General features: G+C 39.6%; 2 protein-coding genes across 6 annotated transcripts in view; one reads left to right on the top strand and one right to left on the bottom strand.

Moving 5' to 3' along the window:
- Positions 1 to 16,241, bottom strand: part of utp15 (UTP15 small subunit processome component) — a 58,829-nt gene extending 42,588 nt beyond the window's left edge. The window contains exons 1-5 of one of the 2 annotated variants that reach the window (XM_073048307.1): positions 16,071 to 16,241; positions 15,370 to 15,572; positions 1,655 to 1,746; positions 688 to 819; positions 80 to 172 (exon numbers count right to left, since the gene is read on the bottom strand). In XM_073048307.1, the coding sequence (XP_072904408.1) occupies positions 80 to 172; positions 688 to 777 (183 nt within the window). In that variant the 5' untranslated portion in view covers positions 778 to 819; positions 1,655 to 1,746; positions 15,370 to 15,572; positions 16,071 to 16,241. The remainder of the gene's footprint in view (positions 1 to 79; positions 173 to 687; positions 820 to 1,654; positions 1,747 to 15,369; positions 15,573 to 16,070) is intronic. The other variant, XM_073048306.1, reaches the window with a different exon arrangement.
- Positions 16,242 to 16,479: 238 nt separating this feature from the next.
- Positions 16,480 to 23,624, top strand: part of ankra2 (ankyrin repeat, family A (RFXANK-like), 2) — a 38,950-nt gene continuing 31,805 nt past the window's right edge. Inside the window, exons 1-2 of one of the 4 annotated variants that reach the window (XM_073048310.1) lie at positions 16,480 to 16,721; positions 18,816 to 19,137. In XM_073048310.1, coding sequence (XP_072904411.1) covers positions 18,849 to 19,137 — 289 coding nt within the window. In that variant the 5' untranslated portion in view covers positions 16,480 to 16,721; positions 18,816 to 18,848. The other 3 variants (XM_073048311.1, XM_073048308.1, XM_073048309.1) reach the window with 3 other exon arrangements.

A 23,624-nucleotide genomic window follows, 5' to 3' on the forward strand; every position in this document is an offset into this window, starting at 1 on the left:
ATTAAACGGCAGAACAGGTTCAAAGGAAGGGTTTCTATTTCCTTTCCCCAGATATTAAATATACTTATACTGAACTCACCCTTGTAGAGGCAGTTACTGCATAGTTGTAGGGAGCAACTGAAGAAATATCTACGTTTGTCACAGCACCAAACTCTTTGATCTGAACTGGAGCCTGAAAAAGGAAAAGGCAAGGATAAACTAATTGCTATTTTCATCAAATGCTCTTTCACAAACAAATGATGTGGCTTCAGATGAGTTCCTCAACATAATACTTCGAACTTCTTAAAATCCAGTAATATGGACAGTGACTACCAATTTCTAGTTAAATAACGAGAAATAACTTGCAAAGAAGGTTCAGTGGAACTCTACTAACTATATATTCTGCAATAGGCTGCTCAAAATTCAGAAGTGTGCAGAAGTGGCAACTCTTTAATATTTCTTGGTGTTATAGCTAAATACTCCTACTGTAATTAGAAGCATTCTGATTATTATATATATATATATATATATATATATTACAGAGGCATTTGAAAACCAGCCAAGTGAATTAAGGATGCAGACATTCTCCTTTTTAATTTACAAATTAGTGAATATTAATACTTCCACCAACAAATAAAGAAAAATATGCTCACATGTAATAAATCTGCTCTTTGACCAGCACCAAAAGATTATTTATCATGATCCTACCTTATACTTTTTCCAGTAAACTGTGTCTCGTGTGACAGCTTCACCAAGTTTTGGGTACTTCTGGATTAAAGTTGGTTTGTACAAAGTCATTGCTTTTCAATTGGTCTTCCAATTCCACCCTTTCTCATGCACCTGTACAAGATCAAAAATTGAAATACAATAGCCATTGTTCGTCCCTTCAACAATAAAACATAGAAAAATTAATTACTTCAAAATAAAATTAAGTATACCTCATGCGAAACTAAAGTGTTCACTGCCCACAAATGACTCATGTATCATACCTTATCAGATATGTCATTCAAGAAAGAAAAGCAAATGTACTAAACTGATGAAGAGAAAATGTTTGCTTGGTTATTCATTCCAGTGCTGTATCCTCAAAAGAAGACTTGAAAACACAAATGGGCTTCCTTTCCCTATAATAAACTATTCTAAAGCTGTTCAGATGTCTACATCAATTATTTCAATTAAATTTCGCATCTGTGCCTTATTTCAACTGCTTTCCTAAACACGTCATAAATATCATGAGGAAACTGCCTCCATCATCCCCTCAGACAGTGAAATAATCCTTTTTTGAATGCCCTGTCATTTTCCTATCCCTTATTTTAATCCTATGCCCTTTGATCATGGAAATATCCAATAGGAAATAATCTTGGAAATATCGATCAGGTAACCAACAACCTTCTCCAATCCAAGGAAAACAAACCCGACTTATCCAATCCCATCTCATACCCTGTAAACAAAAAATTGTTGTGGGTTCTGTTCTGGATTAGCTCAGGGTATTCGTATATGTATACGCAAACAAAGAAGACAACACACGTGTTCGAGGCACAAGAAAACACTATTAGAACTGGGAGATGTGCAATACAAAAGTTAAAACAAATCTCTATAGAAGTAGTAGAAATACACAAATCAAAATTAATACTTATTCTTTAATTGAGCTGATGTGTGGAATGATGCAGCCTCTCACCTCTCTCTCCAACTCAATGTACTGTTCTCTATCTTAGAACAAGCCACCAGCCGTGACCTTGCATAGGACAAAACTCTCTTCCACTTGCCTTCCTGTGAAAAACATGTTTCACTGTCATATCTGTAGACTTATACTCCCGTAACTTTCTCAAAACATTGCTATGTACTTTCTCAAGACAATCCCATTCCAATCTAACAGCATTTTGCCTTATATACTTCCATTTTAGGAAATGATAATTCCATTTATCATTGTGATAAAACAAGCGATGTGTCCAGTGCACCTCTCCCAGGCTGAGGTGCAAAGAATGATAGAGGAAGAGAGAGAATGATGGATATCAGGGGCACGAAGGTCAATTTGCAGTGGCCCGATCTAAAACCTCACCCCCACCCAACCTCTTGCGTACTGGTGGGCCCAGGGTCCCCGATTAGTCAGTAATGAAGCCTCTCCATCAAGGAGACACAGGCCTTACTTAACTCTTATTTTGTGGTGGAGAGAATGGAACAGACCAAAGACTAATGCTTTACAAGACACAGGTGCCGACCATTTAATTATAAATGGAAATCCTGACTGGTATCAGGGGCCTCTGGTGCAAATGGAGGGTTGAGGAGGAAATATACTACAAGAACGGAAAACAACAATCTGATTGGCTATTGGGGAGGGACCACCGATGGAAGCCAAGTATTGATAGTTGTAATACATGAAAATATATTTGGAATAAATGTGCAGCAGGGACAGACGGTGCAGGAAAAGTTCACGTTTGGCATTTTAAAAGGAACTGTTTTCGTGGGGCTCACAAAGTGGGAGTCTCTTACAATACTGCTATCTGACTTCTCTAGTGCCTTTAACACCATCCAGCCCAAGATCTTAAGGCACAAACTAACGGAGATGGGAGTAGACTCTCATATGGTGGATTGGATAGTGGACTACTTGACAGATAGACCTCAGTATGTGCGGTTGGGAGACTGTAGGTCTGACACGGTGGTCAGCAGCACAGGAGCGCCGCAGGGAACCGTACTCTCTCCGGTCCTGTTCACCCTGTACACATCAGACTTCCAATATAACTCGGAGTCCTGCCACGTGCAGAAGTTCGCTGATGACACGGCCACAGTGGGGTGTGTCAGGAATGGACAGGAGGAGGAGGAGTATAGGAAACTGATACAGGACTTTGTGATATGGTGCAACTCAAACTACCTGCGTCTCAATATCACCAAGACCAAGGAGATGGTGGTGGACTTTAGGAGATCTAGGCCTCATATGGAGCCAGTGATCATTAATGGAGAATGTGTGGAGCAGGTTAAGACCTACAAATATCTGGGAGTACAGTTAGACGAGAAGCTAGACTGGACTGCCAACACAGATGCCTTGTGCAGGAAGGCACAGAGTCGACTGTACTTCCTTAGAAGGTTGGCGTCATTCAATGTCTGTAGTGAGATGCTGAAGATGTTCTATAGGTCAGTTGTGGAGAGCGCCCTCTTCTTTGTGGTGGCATGTTGGGGAGGAAGCATTAAGAAGAGGGACGCCTCACGTCTTAATAAGCTGGTAAGGAAGGCGGGCTCTGTCGTGGGCAAAGTACTGGAGAGTTTAACATCGGTAGCTGAGCGAAGGGCGCTGAGTAGGCTACGGTCAATTATGGAAAACTCTGAACATCTTCTACATAGCACCATCCAGAGACAGAGAAGCAGTTTCAGCGACAGGTTACTATCGATGCAATGCTCCTCAGACAGGATGAAGAGGTCAATACTCCCCAATGCCATTAGGCTTTACAATTCAACCGCCAGGACTTAAGAACTTTTTAAAAGCTATTATTAATGCTTTTTGAGATAGTGATTTAGATGCATATCATATTTTTTACTGAGTTAAGTATTGTATGTAGGAGTCTCAAGATGGCGCTCATGGAGTAAACCGCACTTAGGCTTTGCTCCAAAACTTTTACGTTTTTTAGCCTATAAACACCCCTTAAACTTATTCTAAAGGGGTTTAAATATACTGAATTCTTCTTTTTAAACTATTTGAATTATTCTCAACTTGCTGAAATGTCTAAAGTAAAAGAACTGAAACAGTCGAAAGAATTGGTAACTTTAGAAGCAGTTGCGAAGATTGTGGAAGCTAAATTTGAAGAGATGCAGGAAAAATTATTCCAAAGGCTTTCGAAGTATGACGATCGTTTGAAATCACTCGAAGAAAAGTTTCTGGAACTTTCACTGGAATCACAAAAACAACAGGCAAGCATTTTGGCTCTTGAAGAAGCCGCTCGTAAGAAAGATCGTATGATTGAAAAGATACAAGAAGAGCAAACCTCGACTTCTCAACAGATGGATCGTTATAAAGTTAAAATTACGGATTTGGAAAATCGCTCTCGAAGGCAAAATCTCCGGTTAATTGGGATCCCGGAAGGATTTGAAAGCGGTGATCTTACCGTTTTCTTCTCTAAATTTCTAGTGGATGTCCTGGGCAAAGAGGTCCTGGATCCCCCCCCAATAATTGATCGAGCACATCGGGTAACAAGATTTTATGCAAGTTCAAGTTCGAAGCCGCGGCACATAATTTTGAGGATTCACTATCCTCATATCAAAGATCGCTTGATCCGTGTGGCTCGTAAAAAAGGTATGATTATCCATCAAAATTTCAAGTTTCGTATCTTGGAAGACTATAGCCCAGAAGTATTACGGGCTAGGCTGGCTTTCAGATCGGTTATGTCGAATTTCCACCAGAAAGGCTACAAGCAAGCGCTGTTATTCCCAGCACATCTGAGAGTCGCCCTGGATGATGGAACTGTTCGGCTGTTTAAATCGCCTGCGGATGCTCAAGGTTTCCTGGATCAATGACATTCTATTGGGCTGATCAGTGTAATTTAGCCTATAGATTTGGATCTATTATGGTTTGATATATGGGTCCTTTTTTTTTATATGGCTTGCATATACTTTTTATATACGATTAAAGCTTTCTTTTTTTTTCCTGCTAGGTTTATGCCGATTTTATAGTTTTTCATATTATTAATCTATTTGCGTTGAAAATGACCGATTAGGGTTTCTCTTTTGTTTTTCTTTTTTTTTAAAATAAAAAACGATATACGCTTTCTTTTATACTTTTAACATCTGAATATTAAGACTGAGGGAAAAAAAAATGGCGTTTCTTCTTCCCGACTGACTCCAGTGTTTGGAGCGTCATAACTGTTTTGATGTATTTGAAAGTTTGAAACTTTTATTTATTGTTTTAATTCTTTTCTTTTAACTTTTTTGTTTATATACATTTATAACACTAATTTTATATCTTAACTTTTATAGTATTAACCCTTTTTATAATGTGGGTTGTGTGTATTTTCTTAACTCTATTACGTTCGAGTTGCCGTCTTGAGACATGGGGGTAGTTTTAGTATTAGCTCGCTCGCTTGCCTTTTTTGGCTTTTTTCTTGGGGTTTCAAGGGTGGTGGGAGGGGGATTTTTCTTTATTTTTTTGTTTTTTGCTTGCTTTTCGCTTAGTTTTATTTTTTGGGCGCATATGAAACTACAAAAATGGCTGCAGTGCTATGACTTCCGGTTTCCTTTTGAACTTACTTCCTTCTTCCGGGTTCATGAGTTCACTTTTCTTTCGAACTTATGTATTAACTATAATATATACTGTCATGATGGTTAAGACTATTAATTTCGTTTCTTGGAATACTAATGGTTTAAATCATCCGATCAAATGGAAAAAAGTATTCAATGTATTCCATAGAATGAATGCTAATGTTATCTTTATACAAGAGACTCATGTAAGGAAGATGGATAGTCAGCGCTTGTTTAGGTTCTGGAAGGGCCAACAGTACCACTCAAATGTGCAAGCTAAAGTGAGAGGTGTGTCTATTTTCATAGACTCATCTACTGCTTTTATACATCATGAAACAATTTCAGATCCGCACGGTAGATTTTTGCTTATTACTGGTTTACTTTGTAATCAAAAAGTTCTTCTAGTTAATGTTTATGCTCCAAATACTGATTGTCCTGAATTTTTTAAATGTTTATTTACATCCTTTCCCAATCTGAATCAATATAGATTGATAATGGGCGGAGATTTTAATTGTTGTTTAAACCCTGTGATGGATAGGTCCAAGCCCATTCAAATTTTGCCGAATAAATCGGCTTCTCTTATTAATTCCTTTATGGTTGATTCAGCTATTTGTGAGATTTGGCGTTTTTTACACCCTAATGACAAAGAGTTTTCATACTTTTCCCATGTCTATCATAGTTATTCAAGAATTGATTACTTTTTCATTGATCAGCATTTACTTACAGACGTCATGGATTGTAAATATGACTCAATTACCATATCTGATCATGCACCTTTGAAGTTATCTATTAAGGTGACGGATTCATATATTAGTACGAAAAGTTGGAGGCTTAATCCTGTTCTTTTGCAGGACTCTGACTTTATTAGCTTTATTAAACAGCAAATTGATTTGTTTTTCTCAATAAATTCTACAGCAGAGATCTCTAGTGGAATTTTATGGGATACTTTTAAGGCATATATTCGTGGACAGATTATTTCATATTCTGCTGGAGTTAGGAAACGAACTAATTCCAAAATATTAACATTAGTTGATAAAATTAAGGCAATTGATAAGATCTACTCATCAACTCCTAGTAAAGAACTTTATAAAGAAAGAGTGGAACTCCAAATGGAACATAGTTTACTATTAACCTCCTCGATTGAAAGTCAGTTAATTAAATCGAAGGCTCAATTTTATACATATGGAGATAAGTCAGGTAAACTACTAGCTAATCAATTGAAAATTGCTTCAGATAAGCGACAAATTACTAGGATTCGTAAACAAGATGGTACTTTGACGATTGACCATAAAGAGATAAATAAAGCCTTTCAAGATTTTTATAATTCCTTATATCAATCAGAATGTACTAAGGACTCTTCTATTATGAATGAATTTTTAGGGAAATTGAATATTCCAAAAGTAACTGTTGAAGATAACGTATTTTTGGATACACCTATTACCGAGTCTGAAATAGAAAAGGCTATTTTTTCAATGAACTCGGGTAAAGCTTCAGGTCCAGATGGTTTTTCCATAGAATTTTTTAAATCCTTTTCTTCTATACTTTCTCCTTGGCTTTGTAAAATTTTTAAAGATGCATTAAGTATAGGTAAACTACCACAATCTTTTTATGAAGCTTCTATTTCTTTAATTCTTAAAAAAGATAAAGACCCGACTGAATGTGCATCCTATCGACCTATATCTTTGCTGAATACGGATTTTAAGATTTTTAGTAAAATTTTAGCTATTAGATTAGAAAATATATTACCTCGGATTATTTCTGAGGATCAGACCGGATTTATTAAAAATCGCTATTCATCTTTTAACATTAGAAAATTAATTAATATTGCTTATACCTCTACATCTAAAATCCCTGAATGTATTATCTCTTTGGATGCCGAAAAAGCATTTGATAGAGTCGAATGGTCATATTTATTCAATACATTGCAACATTTTAATTTTGGATCAAAATTTATATCATGGATTAAGTTAATATATCATAAACCTTTAGCTTCGGTTTTTACCAATAATCAAAAATCCCCTTTCTTTCAATTATTTCGCGGTACAAGACAAGGTTGTCCTTTGAGCCCTTTATTATTTGATATTGCTTTAGAACCTTTGGCTATAGCTATTCGTGAATCACCCAATATTTTAGGCATTACCCGTGGAGAGACGATGTATAAGGTATCATTATATGCGGATGATTTATTATTATATATATCTGATCCTGAAAAATCTATTCCTGCTATTTCTTCTTTACTTGCTCAATTTAGTAATTTTTCTGGTTATAAATTGAATTTTAATAAGAGTGAACTTTTTCCATTAAATATGTATATTCCAATTTATAATCATGTACCATATAGAATCGTTACAGATTATTTTACCTATTTAGGTATTAAAATTACTAAAAAACATAAAGATTTGTTTAAAACTAATTTTTTCCCCTTAATAGATCAAATTAAGCAACTTGCTAATAGATGGTCCCCACTATCTTTGTCTTTGGTAGGCAGAATTAATGCCATTAAGATGATGATATTACCTAAATTTCTATATTTATTTCAAGCATTACCAATTTTTATTCCTAAATCTTTTTTTGATATGGTTGACTCTAAAATATCTTCCTATTTGTGGCAGAACAAAAATCCTAGATTAGGTAAAAAATATTTACAGAAGTCAAAGAAGGAGGGCGGCTTGGCTTTACCAAACCTAAGATTTTACTATTGGGCAGTTAATATACGGTATTTGATATTTTGGACACAAGAATTGACTACAGTAGCTGGCCCACAATGGGTAAATTTGGAATGTAAATCTGTGCAAGATTTCTCATTGATCTCAATCTTAGGATCTTCACTTCCTTTTTCGTTACTCAAAATTAATAAACAGATAACTAATCCCATAGTTAAGTATACATTACGAATCTGGTTTCAATTTCGTAAATCTTTTGGCTTGAATAAGTTTATACTGTCAAGTCCTATAATATCTAATTACTTCTTTCGGCCATCATCTATAGATCAGGCTTTTTTCCTATGGAAAACAAAAGGTATAAAATGTTTTCGTGACCTGTATTTGGATGATAACATTATGTCCTTTGAACAGTTATCTAACAAATACAATTTATCTAAAACCCATTTTTTTAGATACTTACAAATTAGAAATTTTCTATATAATGAATTAAAGTCTTTTTCGAAAGAATGTCCATTGGACATTACAGAGAGAATTCTAACTCTTAATCCTTATCAAAAGGGTTTAGTAGCTATCATTTACAATATGATTATGAAGATACAGCCGGATATATCAGAAAAAATTAAGAAGGAATGGCAGGAAGAATTGCATTGCCCTATATCTACTGAGCAATGGGAAAAAATTTTATTATTGGTAAACTCATCCTCTATTTGTGCTAAACATGCTCTAATACAATTCAAGGTTGTACACAGAGCCCATATGTCTAAAAATAAACTTGCTCGATTTTATTCTTATGTTAATCCAACCTGTGATAGATGTCATTCTGATATTGCTACATTGACTCATATGTTTTGGTCTTGTCCTTGTTTACAAAGCTATTGGAAGGATATTTTTAATATCATTTCAAGAGTTTTAAATATTAATCTTCAACCACATCCTTTTACTGCAATTTTTGGTCTACCTATGATAGATAATATGTGTTTATCTGCTTCTTCTCAGCGAATGATTGCATTTGTTACACTATTGGCTAGAAGATCTATTTTATTGAACTGGAAAGAAATTAATCCTCCAACTGTATTTCAGTGGCTCTCTCAAACCATTTCCTGTTTGAGTTTAGAAAAAATTAGAAGTGTGGTCTTTAACTCCTCAGTTAAATTTGAGGAAACTTGGAGACCATTTATTCAACATTTTCATGCGAGTTAAATGGTCTGATCCTGAACCTTATTGTTACCATCCTGAATTGTATAAATGGAGGTTCGGAGTCATTGGCACTACTGTATGTACTTAACATTATACAATTGCCCATGTTAGTTTTTTTTTATATATTGTTTTTTTTTCTTCTTCTTTTTGGGGTTTTTTTTTGTGCTTTTCGTCTTAAATCCTTCATATTAATATTATAAGTTTGGGAGACTTTTTACATTGATAATATATAATTGATTATTAATGAATCTATTGTGTACTCTCAAATGTTTTTTGTACTTATATTTTACTTATGTTATATTCTTAAAATCAATAAAAAGATTTGAAAAGAAAGAAAAGTATTGTATGTAATTAGTTTTGCTACAACAAGTGTATGGGACATTGGAAAAAAAGTTGAATTTCCCCATAGGGATGAATAAAGTATCTATCTATCTATCTATCAAGTTCCATGGTTTGTGTGAAGCAGTACTGACAGGGGGACATACAATGGTCAGAGACTCCATAGCACAGCTATAAAAACAAGGTGTGTTCAGATGTGCAACTTGAGTTTACAGTCCTCTCTGGCCAGTAAAGCAGAATTCCCAACCTGATTCCACGGTCCCCCAGTTAATGGTAGGGGCCCATGGCATTAAAAAAAAGTTGGGAACCCCTACAGCGAAGAAATCAGACAGCAGCTGGAGGATGAAAGTTGATTACGGCCAGTTAAAGAAACATGCCCATCGTTAACTGCTGTCTCGGACATAGTGACTTAGTGGAAAGAATGTCACCGGGAGATGCAAAATGGTGCACTAGAATAATCTGGCCAACACTACCTTTTCCATTCCCATATCGTCAGACTCACAGAATCAATTTGAGTCCATGAGGCAGATAGTACACTTTTAACAGATTGCCTCATGGGATAAGTGCATAGCCTTCTGTCGTGGACCGATGGTGCAAGACCCCAATGAGTGTACTCTGCTGCCTGATGTATAGGTAATGCCCTTTATCCATGACATCATGCTAAGAGGATCCACCGAGGAAGGGGCAGCTGAAGCCCTGGCATACTGGTAAGCCACGCGAAGGACCAAGAATGGGTGGTGAATCCACAGGAAGCACACAGGCTGAGCCAGATTGTCCAGTTGTTGGATATCCACTGGGTGTCAGGACATTAAATAATCACAAAGTATGGAATAAGATAAATGAAATATCTCCCACCACTAATAAGCAAGAGCCCCAAAGGTTCACGGCTATTGGGCTACCAGAGGCGGTGCATACACACCAAACTGTCCTGTTATGATCCTTATATAAAGCAATTAGGAAGAAACGTAGCTTTTGTAAGTGGAACTGGAGCAACAACAGGCACACAAGCTTGCTAAGAAAGCAATGGCTCACGCCCTGCCTATGGCTCCTCATTTGCCCAGACTGTCTTTTAAGCTACAAAACTGCTGTATGGAGTGTATGGCAAAGGCAGAATGGGGTGAACATTCCCCTAGAGGTTTGGTCCTGCACCCTGCCTGACGCAGCTGGAAGATACACATCCTTTGAAAGATAGCTGCTAGCCTGTACTGGGCATTGGTGGATATGGAGGCCTCACAAGACCTGACCTCCCCATTGTGATGTGCGTGCTCTGAGAGCTCCACTAACAGAGTGGGAAGGGTGCAGCAAGCCTCTATTGTGAAACAGAACTGGTACATCACAGAACAGGCAAATAAGGGCTCACAGAGAGTCAGCAAATCACACAAAACTGTAGCCCACATACCAGTGGACAGAAACCCCCCCCCCCATTCCAGTGCCTCTCTCTCCTATTACTTGGGGGTGTCTGAAGTTTATGGACAGATCCAATCCAATCACTGGAAAGCCAGTGTCCAGGGGTGGGGAGCTGCTATACCGAACTCAGTCACAAGTGCAGTTCTGCCACAGCAGGAAGAGGGCAGTTCCCGCCAGCCAGCCAGCTCAACTGGCAGCAGTCACCTTACCAATGCAGCAAGAAATAAGTCAGCTGCATTTACACACACAGACTCATGGACGGTTATGAATGGAATGGCAGTGTGGATGACAGGGTGGCAACGGCAAAGCTGGCAGATACAGGGAAAGTCTTTGTGGAGACAGACACTTTGGGAAAAGATCTACAGTGGCTAACAAATGAAAATCAGTTTTTCCATTTAGACACCACCAGAAAGAAGCCTCTTTATCCCCTGCCTTTAATAATAAACTCCTCCATAACCCCGGATCAACATGTTGGCTTTCGTGTGGAGGTCTGTGTGCTTTAAGGACTCCATCAGGTGATGCCAACTCAGGGCCACCCATGTTGGAATGGCTGTGGACAAGACGCCAGATGAAGAGTGATCCAACCCTGGCTTCTAAATGGACAGACTCACGTCTGCCCCTCCCAGGCTACACTTTGCCATACGAAACAACAAATAATAAAGTGGACCAGTTAATTTGGGTATGTCAGGTCAACAACCCTGAATTTTGTACGATGGGACAGTGGGCACATTATTTGGCTGGTCATTTGGGAGTGGATGGCACAACGGAATGGGTGAGACAACCAGGTATATGACTAACAGTACACATAGCAAAAGAAGTTATTAATGTGTGTGGTATTTATCAGGTCAAAAGAAGAGCACCCCAGAGAAGCTGACTGCCCACATTAAAAAGGCAACTGGTCCAGCCCAGGTATGGCAGGTTGATTACATCGGATCCCTGCCACAGCAGCAACGATTTAAGTATTTACCATGGTTGACTCCTATTCACACTGAAGGGATTACAGGAGATAATTGGTTGTTATGGGGACCCTCAAGAAATACAGTCAGATAACAGATGAAGCTGTGAAAGACTGGGCTGCCAGTAGAGGAATTCATTGGGTGTACCACATACTCTATTACCCTCGAGCATCAGGGTTAATCGAAAGAATGAATGCACTTTTAAAGCAACAGATTTGTTTATTGACACCAACTCACACCTTACGGGGATGGCTGACTGCACTATGCCAAGCCTTCTACAATCTAAACAACAGACCTTTACCCCAAGGGTCACTGATGAACAGGATGATCAAGTGTAGCCGAGAACCAGAAGAGGAAACGGGCACTGAAGAGCTCCCACAGTACGAGGGAAAGTATGGCTGCACAATCCAAATTCTCTGGTTTGCAAGGAGATTGTAGGAAACGTAAACAGTAACATTTACCCAAAACACTCCATCCCCGCCTATGTCCTGGTGAATCTCCTCTCGCCTTTCCATTATCATCATATTCTGCTTACGAAGCAACAACCAGAACAGAACACAACATTCAAGCAGCGGTTTAACTATGATTTGTGTAGTTGCACCATCATCTCTCAGTTCTTGTGCCTTCTTAATCGCCTCTGCTCCTGCCTCCAAGGATCCTTAGACCAAGGTCCCTCTGTTGTTCAATATTTGCTAGCACGCACTATGTCATAGCCTAGACTTATCTGTCCTTTTAAAATACATTATCTCAATTTCTTCTGAACTAAACTGTATCTGGCATTTTCTGCTCATCTTATTAACTACATTTTGTCACACAGCATGGAAGCAAGCTCTCAAACCCATCATGAGCACATCAACCACTAAATACCTACAGTGGCATGCAAAAGTTTGGGCAGCCCTGGTCAAAATTTGTTACTGTGAATAGCTAAACGAGTAAAAGATGACCTGATTTCCAAAAGGCATAAAGTTAAAGATGACACATTTCTTTAATATTTTAAGATTACTTTTTTATTTCCATCCTTTACAGTTTCAAAATAACAAAAAAGGTAAAGGGTCCGAAGCAAAAGTTTGGGCACCCTGCATGGTCAGTACTTAGTAACACCCCCTTTGGCAAGTATCACAGCTTGTAAACGCTTTCTGTAGCCAGCTAAGATTCTTTCAATTCTTGTTTGTGGGGATTTGTGCCCATTCTTCCTCACAAAAGGCATCTAGTTCTGTGAGATTCTTGGACCGTCTTGCATGCACTGCTCTTTTGAGGTCTATCCACAGATTTTCAATTATGTTTAGGTCAGGGGACTGTGAGGGCCATGGCAAAACCTTCAGCTTGCAACTCTTGAGGTAGTCCATTGTGGATTTTGAGGTGTGTTTAGGATCATTATCCTGTTGTAGAAGCCATCCTCTTTTCATCTTCAGTTCTTTTTTTTTTAAACATACAGTGTGATGTTTACTTCCAGAATTTGCTGGTATTTAATTGAATTCATTCTTCCCTCTACCAGTGAAATGCTCCCCGTGCCACTGGCTGCAACACAAGCCCAAAAGCACGATTGATCCACCCCTGTGCTTAACAGTTGCAGAGGGGTTTTTTTTCATTAAATTCTACACCCTTTTTTCTCCAAACATACCTTTGCTCATTGAGGCCAAAAAGTTCTATTCTAACTTCATTAGTCCACAGGACTTGTTTCCAAAATGCATCAGGCTTGTTTAGATGTTCCTTTGCAAACTTCTGACGCTAAATTTTGTGGTGAGGATGCAGGAATTGTTTTCTTCTGATGACTCTTCCACGAAAGTCATATTTGTGCAGGTGTCGCTGCACAGTAGAACAGTGCACCACCACTCCAGAGTCTGCTAAATCTTCCTGAAGGTCTTTTGCAGTCAAACAGGGGCTCTGATTTGCCTTTCTAGCAATCCTATGAGCAGTTCTCTTGAAAACTTTTCTTGGTCTTCCAGACCTCAACTTAACCTCCACCATTCCTGTTAACTGCCATTTCTTAATTACATTACGAACTGAGGAAATGGCTACCTGAAAACACTTTGCCATCTTCTTATAGCCTTCTCCCGCTTTGTGGGCATCATTTATTTTAATTTTCAGAGTGCTATGCAGCTGCTTAGAGGAGGCCATGGATGCTGATTGTTGAGACAAGGTTTGAGGAGTCAGGGTATTTGCATCACCTGGCTTTTCCTAATGATGACTGTGAACAAGCCATAGCCCTAACAAGCTAATTAAGGTCTGAAACCTTGGTAAAAGTTATCTGAGAGCTCAAATCTCTTGGGGTGCCCAAACTTTTGCATGGTGCTCCTTTCCTTTTTTTCCCCACTCTAAAATTGTACAAAACAAAAATAATACACTAACTTTGCTTAAAATGTTGAAAAGAATGTTTCATCTTTAACTTTATGACTTTTGGAGATCAGTTCATCTTCTACTCACTTAACTATTCACAATAACAGAAATTTTGACCAGGGGTGCTCAAACTTTTGCATGCCACTGTCTTGATCCTTAAATGTGAGAGTAATTACCACCATTAGCTTCTCAGGCAGTGCATTCCAGACTGCAACCACCATGAGTGGAAAAGCTTCTTCCTCAGATCCCCTTAAAACCTCCTAGTCCTCACTTACACCTTTGTGACCTGTCTCAAAACATTTCTGCCACGGGAAAATGTTTCCAGTTATCCATCCTATCTATGCCTCTATTTTAAAAGCTCACCTCACTCCCCTGGCACTTTTTAGCTTTTGGACCAGTTTCCCATGTGAGTTATTTTCAAAGCCCTCAGTGGCACACTTCATCTCAAATTTTAAATCAAATTAATTATACAGGATCCCCTTTAACAAAGCTATACTGACTATCCCTGATCAACAACCGCCAATCTAAAGCAGTTATCTCTTGTTCCAAGAACTTTTTTCCAATCATTTTCCCAAGGATATCTTTTCTATTTTGAATTACCCTATCTACAGCAATATTAAAATTATGCTTTATTATTGCTGTATCTTTCTCACAAAAGCTGTTATTTGATTTATCCTCTGCTCTGAAACAGAGCTCCTTTCAAGTGTTATCAACATACTTACCACCAATGACTTCTCCCCTTTACTATTTATAAGACAAACTACATCACGAGCTCTTGAAGCAATATCATTCCTCACCTCTACAGTAATCTCATCCTTTGTTACAGACGCTTCCCGTCTCCTTTCTTCACACCCTTCCAAAATATTTGTGAATATCTAGTTCGTACGACTGGTCACCCCACAATCTGCAAAGGCTCTCAAACCACATCACTTAGTTCTATTAATGCATTCCATTGGTGGTATAAAACTTGTACTGTTAAAAGTACTGTTCGTTACTAATTAAACTTGAGAAGGCGAGATTCTGGGGGGGGGGGGGGGGGAACAAAACACGCTGGAAATACTCAGCCGGTCAGGAAAAAAAACCCCAGCAACTCTGAAATTTCTGCGACCTGAAACGCTTCTCTTCCCAGGGAGGCTGCCTGACATGCCGAGTGTTTCCACCCATTCCCTTTTTAGTTTGGATTTCCAGCAGCCTTGATTCTCTTGGAGCTGTAAGGACTGAGTAAGCAAAACTGGAAAGGTCGGCGAGGCACAGCACGGAGACCCACTTACCTCGCAGGCGTGCGGCGGTGTCAGCACCTTCCCTCAGCAGCCATGCGACCGACCCAGGCGTCACTTCCGCTTCCCGATCAACTTTATTAACACCAACTGCGCAGGCACAGCACCTATCTTTCCTTTTAAGACCAGTCGTGACATCCATCCATCCAAATACAGTCTGAGAATCGAAAGCGGGGCCGTATAAAATGTAATATGCCCTAGATGTAAATGTAATATGAATTAAAGCCTTGCTTAAAGTGCTACAGACAAGCACGGACCGGCGATTATTTATCACAACACACTGGACTCGGAACTCAGCAAGTCAGGCAGAATCTACGGAGCGGAATAAACAGTCAGCGTGTTGGGCTAGAACTGGTCCTGATGAAGGGTCGACCATTTATTCCCCTCAGCCTGACCTGTTAGATTCCTCCACATTTTGTGTGGGTTGCTTAGATCCCCAGCGTCTACAGAATCTCTTCGTTCAAGTTTATTGTCATCTGCCTGTACATACAACCCAACGAAGAAACGTTCCACTGGACCACGGTGCACCCATAAAACACATAGCATATAAAACAAATATTACCACAAAAAATCATTAAAATATAATTCAAAATGCCTGTAGTGCATAAACAAACGGTACGGGAAACCGTTTGCTGTCCCAGTGCCGGTGGTGGCAGGGTATTTATTAATCTCACAGCCTGAGAAAAGAAATTTACCCCGTCTGGCAATCCTAGTCCTGATGGTAGTGGATCAAAGAGGTTGTGGTAGGGATCCTCAACGATGCTTCGGGCCCAATGCTCTTGTGGTTAAAGGACAAGAGAAAATCTGCAGATGCTGGAAATCCACGCAAAATGCTGGAGGAGCTCAGCAGGCCGGGCAGTCTGTGGAAAAGGAGCTCAGCAGGCCAGGCAGCATCTATAGGGAGAAGCGGGCCGAGACCCTTCGTCGACAGCGCTTCTCCCTATAGATGCTGCCTGGCCTGCTGTGTTCCACCAGCATTTTGTGTGTGTTGTTGTTTGAATTTCCAGCACCTGCAGATTTCCTCGTGTTTGCTCTTTAAACAGTTGACATTTCGGGCGACCGGTCCTGATGGAGAGTCTGGACGTAGACGCTGCCTGGCCTGCTGAGTTCCTCCGGCGTTTTGGGTGTATTATTGCGATACGACGATGCATTTCGGAGAAAGTCACGAATTATAATCATCTCCTGAAGCTGCATTCATTCACTCGGCCGGCAGCCGGCAGCCGGCGCAGAGTTTGAACAAACTTTATTGTCAGCGCAGCGGCGCCGGTGGGATCATGGGAAGGCGACGGGAGAGCGTCCCGTTGGCGGTTTCATCGCCAGGGAGCCGCACAACTCGGTCCCGAAAGGTAAGCGGTGCTGATAAATCTGTCGGGACATGGCGACTGGCGGGCATTCGAGGCTCTTCCGTCGCTGGCGGTACCCAACGCCCGAATAGCGGGACAAACGAAGCGTCCCTCTTGCCCGTTAACCTCTCAGTCTCACAGCTTCCGACGAAAGAGAGCCCCCTGCTTAATGTTAAGATTTAAATCCTCGTAAGTATATTGTCTAAACACAACTATTTAAAATGTTGTTCTTGGCGAATAAGCAATGAGCCCCGATGGAATGGGAAAATAAATGTTTCATTGTGACTTTCTCGCTCCAATTGTCAAAGACGGATCGACCCGATACAAAGGCGCATATACCTAGGATGAGACCATAAAACAAGCGATGCTTTATCAAACCTTTACTTTTTATTCATAGCATGCTGTAGGGAAATTGCAGACTGATCTCCCAAAGAGCCTGTCCGGACACTGTCCCCCTCCCGAATCACTATTCTTCACGATCTATAACATTAATCATTACAGGAAATATTATAATTACGAGAGTTAATACAGTTTTAGAATAGCTTCGCTCACGTGCTAAGATACAATTAGATGTAAAATCATTATTGGTTAGTTATAATTATTTTCTGCCAAAGCTAGCCATTAATCCCTCATGCTGACACCTCCCCCTACTCTCGAACGTTCTGCCCCTCCCCCCGCCCCCGCCATCCTTCCCCTATTTAGTTATGTTATACTTCAAAATGCTTTGTGTGACCAGATAATTCCTAATTTGAACCTATGCCTAACATTATGAGGGAACAATGTCTGGTACATCACTTGTTGCTAGGTAAGGTTCCCTTTTGGCTGTCCGGCAACTAACATAAGGTACCTATAAGGTAATTGATCATTAGCTAATCATTGTCTTTTAATCTCTTTTAATCTATACCTTTATTTACCTATCCCTTTACTCCATCACAATCTATTAAATTTACCAACTAGCAAAAAAATTGACAGATAGGACATCTGTGTAGAAAGAGAACCAGAGTCAATGATTAAGGTCAAAATTCATCCTTCAGAATTGGTAAAGTGAGAAAACTACTATCGTTTAAGCCATGGGGGGGAGAATAAAGAAAATATGTTGGATCAGATGAAGGGCAAAACAATCGAGATGACACAAATACTAATAATTTCATTGTTCAGCTTAGCTTGCCAACCTGGGAAATTATAAACACAGGGAAATGAATAAAGGTAGTAGACAGGGAGAAGTGCTGGAACAATTAAGTTGCTGAATGAGGCATGAAATCAAAGAGAATGATGGAAATACTCATCGGGCACATCTTTGAAAACAGAAAAGCTAAATGAATGTTGTACGTGCAACACAGAAAATGCTGAAGGAACTCAGCAGGTCAGGCAGCATCTGTGCAAATGAATAAACTCAATGTTTCGGGCCGAGACCCTTCTTAAGGTCTGGAAAGGAAGGAGGAGGGGAAGGAGGACTAGCTAGGAGGTGATAGATGAAGCCAGGTGAGTGGGAAAGGTAAAGGGCTGGAGAAGAAGGAATTTCATAGGAGAAGAGAGTGGACTATGGGAGAAAGGGGGGGCACTAGGGGGTAGTGATAGGCAGGTGAGGAACAGAGGTAGGAGGCCAGAGTAGAATAGAAGAAGAGGGCAGGAGCAGGAATGGAAATTACCAGAAGAAACTGATGTTCATGCCATCTAGTTGGAGGCTACCTAAACAAAACACAAGGTGTTGCTCCTCCAACCTGAGAGTGACTTCATTGTTGCAAAAGAGGGGACCAGGGACCGACATGTCAGAACAGGAATGGGGATAGGAATTGAAACGGTTAGTCTCTGGGAATCTGATGTGATTTGAGAAAAAAGTGTTTTAAGAGGATCTAAGGAATAAGATTTTTTTTTGCAGAGAGCAAATGATATCTGAAAGCATTTTAAGAAGGTATAGTCAGTTTGGATATTTAGACAGACTCTAAATAAGACTGCAGTCAAATGTTAGTGCAGATGGGGATAAAGGTGAACACAGAGGCAGTGTGGCATAGGACCCATTTCTGTGTTGTACAACTCTATGATAACTTCTTTCTTCAATGTTCATTGACCTGGTCTCATTTAATATTTTACTGACAGATGGAATAGCAGATTTTACTTAGTTGAATAAAAATGGCTGCAGTGGAGAACCTGGCTGCTGAGGCTGAATCAACTGAAGGTGGAAACGAGAATAATTCTTCATTTGCCGAAATTCCATACATCAAGGTGGAGCCACATGCTGAAAATCTTGCAGAAGTGGCTCCTTCACAAAATGTTGCTATGGGAATGAAATTTGTTCTTCCCAATCGATTTGATATGAATGTTTGCTCTCGATTTGTGAAGTCTCTGAATGAGGAAGAAAGTAAAAATATTCAGGATCAGGTGAATTCTGACCTGGAAGTGGCCTCTGTATTATTTAAAGGTGGGTAATAAGTAAATGTTTTAGATTGACTCTACAGTAGCACCCTTAACTAAAAAAGTAGTGGTTAGTGTTTAGGTTCTGAACATGTTCAGGGTTAATGAAACAATATGGATGACTCCTTTGATATAATTGGCTGAAACAAAGGAAATATCAAAACAAAGAGAGAAAATTATTGATTATGGTACCACTAATCTAAGGAGACAATTCCAATGGGCTTTATAGCTTGGGAAATCATTCTTTAAAAAAAAAGTACAAGTAGATAAAAACTTTGGCTAATGTATAACAGTAATCTCAGTTAATCTTGGAAAAACCATAAATCATATGAACTGATTACCTGTTGGCAGAACTATGCATACAAATCTGCAGAAGTGTATTTTGAATATCATGCAATGTGCCACATTTCTCGTGTGTCAAAGAAGGAAGAGCTAACCAATGATAGCTCAATCATTTTGAAGTCATAGTTCTCATTCCATATGCCAAGTTTTTATTGTATTTGTTCATTTCTCAGGATGAAGGTGTCACTGGCAAAACCAACATTCATTGTCCATTGCCTGAAATCTTGGAAACGGGGTAGACTGTTCATACGTAGAGCCTAGGGAGGAGCTGTAGGCAAAACAATATTGCCATTAAATGGGCAGTTAAGCTTGTTGTACTACATGTTGTCATGTTGAAAAACCTTGGAAATGTTTTATAATCTAAGCAGTGCAGTCATTCTGATGAAGGCACTTAGATAGAGAATTCTGGGATTTAGACTAACCTTTGATCAGGAAGAGTGACATATTTCCCTATGAAGATTTTAGTCTAGTTATGTTTGCAACTGTCCTCCATTGGCACTACATTAAGTGTGTTATCCATATGACAAAGCTACTAAAAAATAAAATAAAAAGACCAGAGGACTGCTTAATTTTAAATGGTCCTTTATCACAAAATATCCAAGTATAAATAGCTATCACAGTAGAAAAGTTTAATGCTCACTGAACTTTATTTAGAATATTGTAAACAAGCTAGGTCATCTAAGTTCAAAAGTAAATCATACTGAGTGTCTATTATCTAACGGACAATTCAGAAACTACTTGGAGATAATTAAATGTTTTGAATCAATGAAGATGGCAAAGATACAGTGGCCTTTTTCCAGTAGAAGAAAATGAATGGGGCCATTTTTTTTTTTTAAAAAGCTGGTAACATGCTATTTGTAGGCCAGTGCATTCCTTATTTCCATATCTGCACATTGCAGCAGACCACATGTGATCCCTTACTTTCTGCCTGGATCTAGCACTAAGTGCAGGAGTACTTTAGATATACCTGCACAGAGAGCTGGAAACATTTTGTATCTGGTTTCTTAGCAGTTGTCTGTTTCCACCCTCGACAACAATGATTGATTAGGCACAAAGAGAATCTGTATTAATTAATAATTACCTTTATTAGTTCAATTAAAAACAAACATGCAATTCATATAGTTTGGTTAAAGCAAATATGCAATTCATACAAGACTAAATATCTGTACACACACTCATTAGGGTTCCTGGACAATCCCTGAACAAGCTATTGAAAAGGAATATACCCAGGAATAGGAAGTTACGTGGCCAGGTGTCTTCTTGATCCTGACATAATCTCCACATTTCCATCAACTTCCATGCTGATTAATCTTCAGAGATTTTGATGCTTCTACACCCAAAGTCAACCATTTTTATCCGCTTATCAGACTGAACTGTTGTGGGTCTGGCCTACCCATGTCACCTTCTCCTGCACCTCGCTCAAGTCTACAGGCAGCACTATTTTTCAGCTTTTCCACCAGATAAGGACCTGCCTTATGTCTCATTCTTTGCTCTCTCTGAGTCAGGCCAATTCAGCCAAGTCACCCAAAAACTGAGCCTGCAAATTCTGCCTTAAAATAAAGATCACAGACTGTGTCTTATGTCAAAATGATCTCTCGTTCAGCAGATTATTGGTAGGGACCTCATTGTGTCCACTTTCAATTGCTGTGATCAAGCCATCCCTGAACAAGAACCAATTTACAAGATGGTAGTCACAAGAACAGTCTCACAAAATGACATCTTCCATTCTTTCCACCGTATGGCAAGAACAAATGCATCTGTTTTGTCTGCTTCCACTGCCTTTGGCTCATCCCAGTTAGTTGTTTTGCAAATTTTAGTTCCATTATGGCTAACATAACTTTACCTAGCATGGACCTATTCATTTGAAATGGGGTCACCAACTTGCATGAAAACAAAAACTGGTTTGCTAGCCTTTAAGCTTTCGTTAATGCTGCTGTTTTAGGTAAATACTGTATGTTTAATTAGTTTTAGAACTTAATTTTCTTTTTAACAGTGTTAAATATATTTCAACCTTTAAATGTTTCTGATCCTTGGCAACTGGGTCTCAGAATCCATTGCCTGATGAACACTGTATATCACTCTGTTTTCACAGATCCCTGAGCTCATTTGGAGCTATGTAGCAGCAAAGATCTGCTAGGTCCCAGGCGACTATAAATATGATCCATTTCAAGTTAAAAAGTCATTATTTTTTCCAAATAGAGTCCATCAATATGAATGATACCCAGACTAAAAAGAACTTGGCTGTTATGAAACAATACGTTAGCTTCAGATGTATTCGCAGTAGATTAGATTTAAAGTAAAATCTATTTAAGTCATGCAGAAGGAGTGAATATTGTATTATTACATGGCCTGATGACAGAAGGAAGAGACACCAAGCAGACCAATAATGAAGTGCAAAAATTGTTAGCATCACGTGTAAGAGAGAAGATCATGTCTGCCATCTACAAGGCTAAGGTCAGCAGTGTATTGGAATACTCACCACTCATCTGGATAACTGCAGCTCCATCAACATGCAAGATACTTGACACCATCCAATACAAGGCAATTTGATTGGGACCCTTTCCACAAGCATCCATTCCCTCCACCATCGACGAACAGTTCAGCAGTGTGTACTATCTACAAGATGCACTGCAACAATACTCCAAAGTTCCTAAGGCAGCACCTTCCAGACCCACAACCGCTACCATCTAGAAGGATGAAAACAGCAGATACCTGGGAGCACCACCACTTGGAAATCCCCCTCCAAGTCATTCACCATCCTGACTTGGAAAATATCGCCATTACTTCATTGTTGCTGGGTCAACATCATGAAATTCCCTCCCTAACGCCACTGTGGGTATACCTACACCTCAGGGACTACACTGGTTCAAGAAGGCAGCTGATCACCTTCTCAAAGGCAACTAGGGATGGGCAATACATGCTGGCTTAGCTGGCAATCCCCCCATCCCGTAAATGAATAAATAAATAAATAGTTATTTTTCCTTCCTAAACCTAGTTTCCATTCTGCAGCTCATAACTGACTTTAAAGTTAATATTTGTCCAAAACATCAAATTTGTGAATTAGGGACTTCCGGTAAGATGGCGATTGCTTAGCTGCTCCGAACTTTTGTTCCGTTATTGTCGCTATCTTTGCACTAAATGTCTCCATTTTTTTTAAACCTTAGTTAGGAACTTTTTTGGTTTCTTTTACTTGCCTGTGAACACATCTACCTTACAATGTCTAGCAAGAGTTCTAAATCCGGGAGAAAGGAAGTTCCGGCTCTGTCGGCTGAGACCCTCGCTGCGCTGGAACAACTCCAAGACGATATTTTAAAGGAATTTAGAACCGCTTTCAAACAGCTGGAAGCCAAACTGGATCGGATCAACGATAGAGTGGACGAACATGCTGAACACTTATCTCGCATCGATTCGACTTCTGAAGATTTAGAAAGTCGTGTTCGATACTTGGAGACTCTCTGTTCCAGCCTAGAGGAAAAATGTAACAAACTCCTTTCCAAAATGGTGGATCTTGAAAATCGCAGCAGACGTTGTAACCTCCGAATTCTTAGGTTGCCAGAGGCCACCGAACAGGGATCAACCGTGAAGTTTTTCGCCGAGTTTCTCTGTGAGATATTCGGGAAAGATTTGCTTCCGAACCCGCCTGAGCTCGAAAGGGCACACAGGGTCTACGTTCCCCCCGGAATTCTGGGCTCCCGCCCGCGACCGGTAATTTTGTGCTTTCATCAATACCAGGTAAAACACCGTCTGATTATGGAGGCACGTCGCAGAGGTACTTCTACTTTCCAAAATACAATCATTCGCTTTGTGGAAGATTTTGCACCCCAGACCTTAAAGATGCGTGCTGAGTTTAAAGGCGTAATGAAAGTGCTTTATGATCGTGGTTTTAAACCCTCTCTTCGCACTCCTGCCGATTTACGAATCACGCTTAATACTGGAAAATATAAGTGGCTTACGTCAGTGAAGGAGGCTGAGGCATTTGTTGCAAGTCTTCCGGCTATCCAGTCATCTTCGGAACCCGATCAGACCTCCTAAAATGGTGGATAAGTACTTCTCGTAGTAAAGTTACTTTTTCTGGACTCAGACTTTACTTGAATCACTCAGACATTATTCATTGAAACTCTAAGGGCTGTTGACAATCTCTCCCTGGATTTG

The sequence above is a fragment of the Hemitrygon akajei genome, chromosome 6, assembly GCF_048418815.1.
Source record: "Hemitrygon akajei chromosome 6, sHemAka1.3, whole genome shotgun sequence".
In the NCBI taxonomy this organism is placed as follows: Eukaryota; Metazoa; Chordata; class Chondrichthyes; order Myliobatiformes; family Dasyatidae; genus Hemitrygon; species Hemitrygon akajei.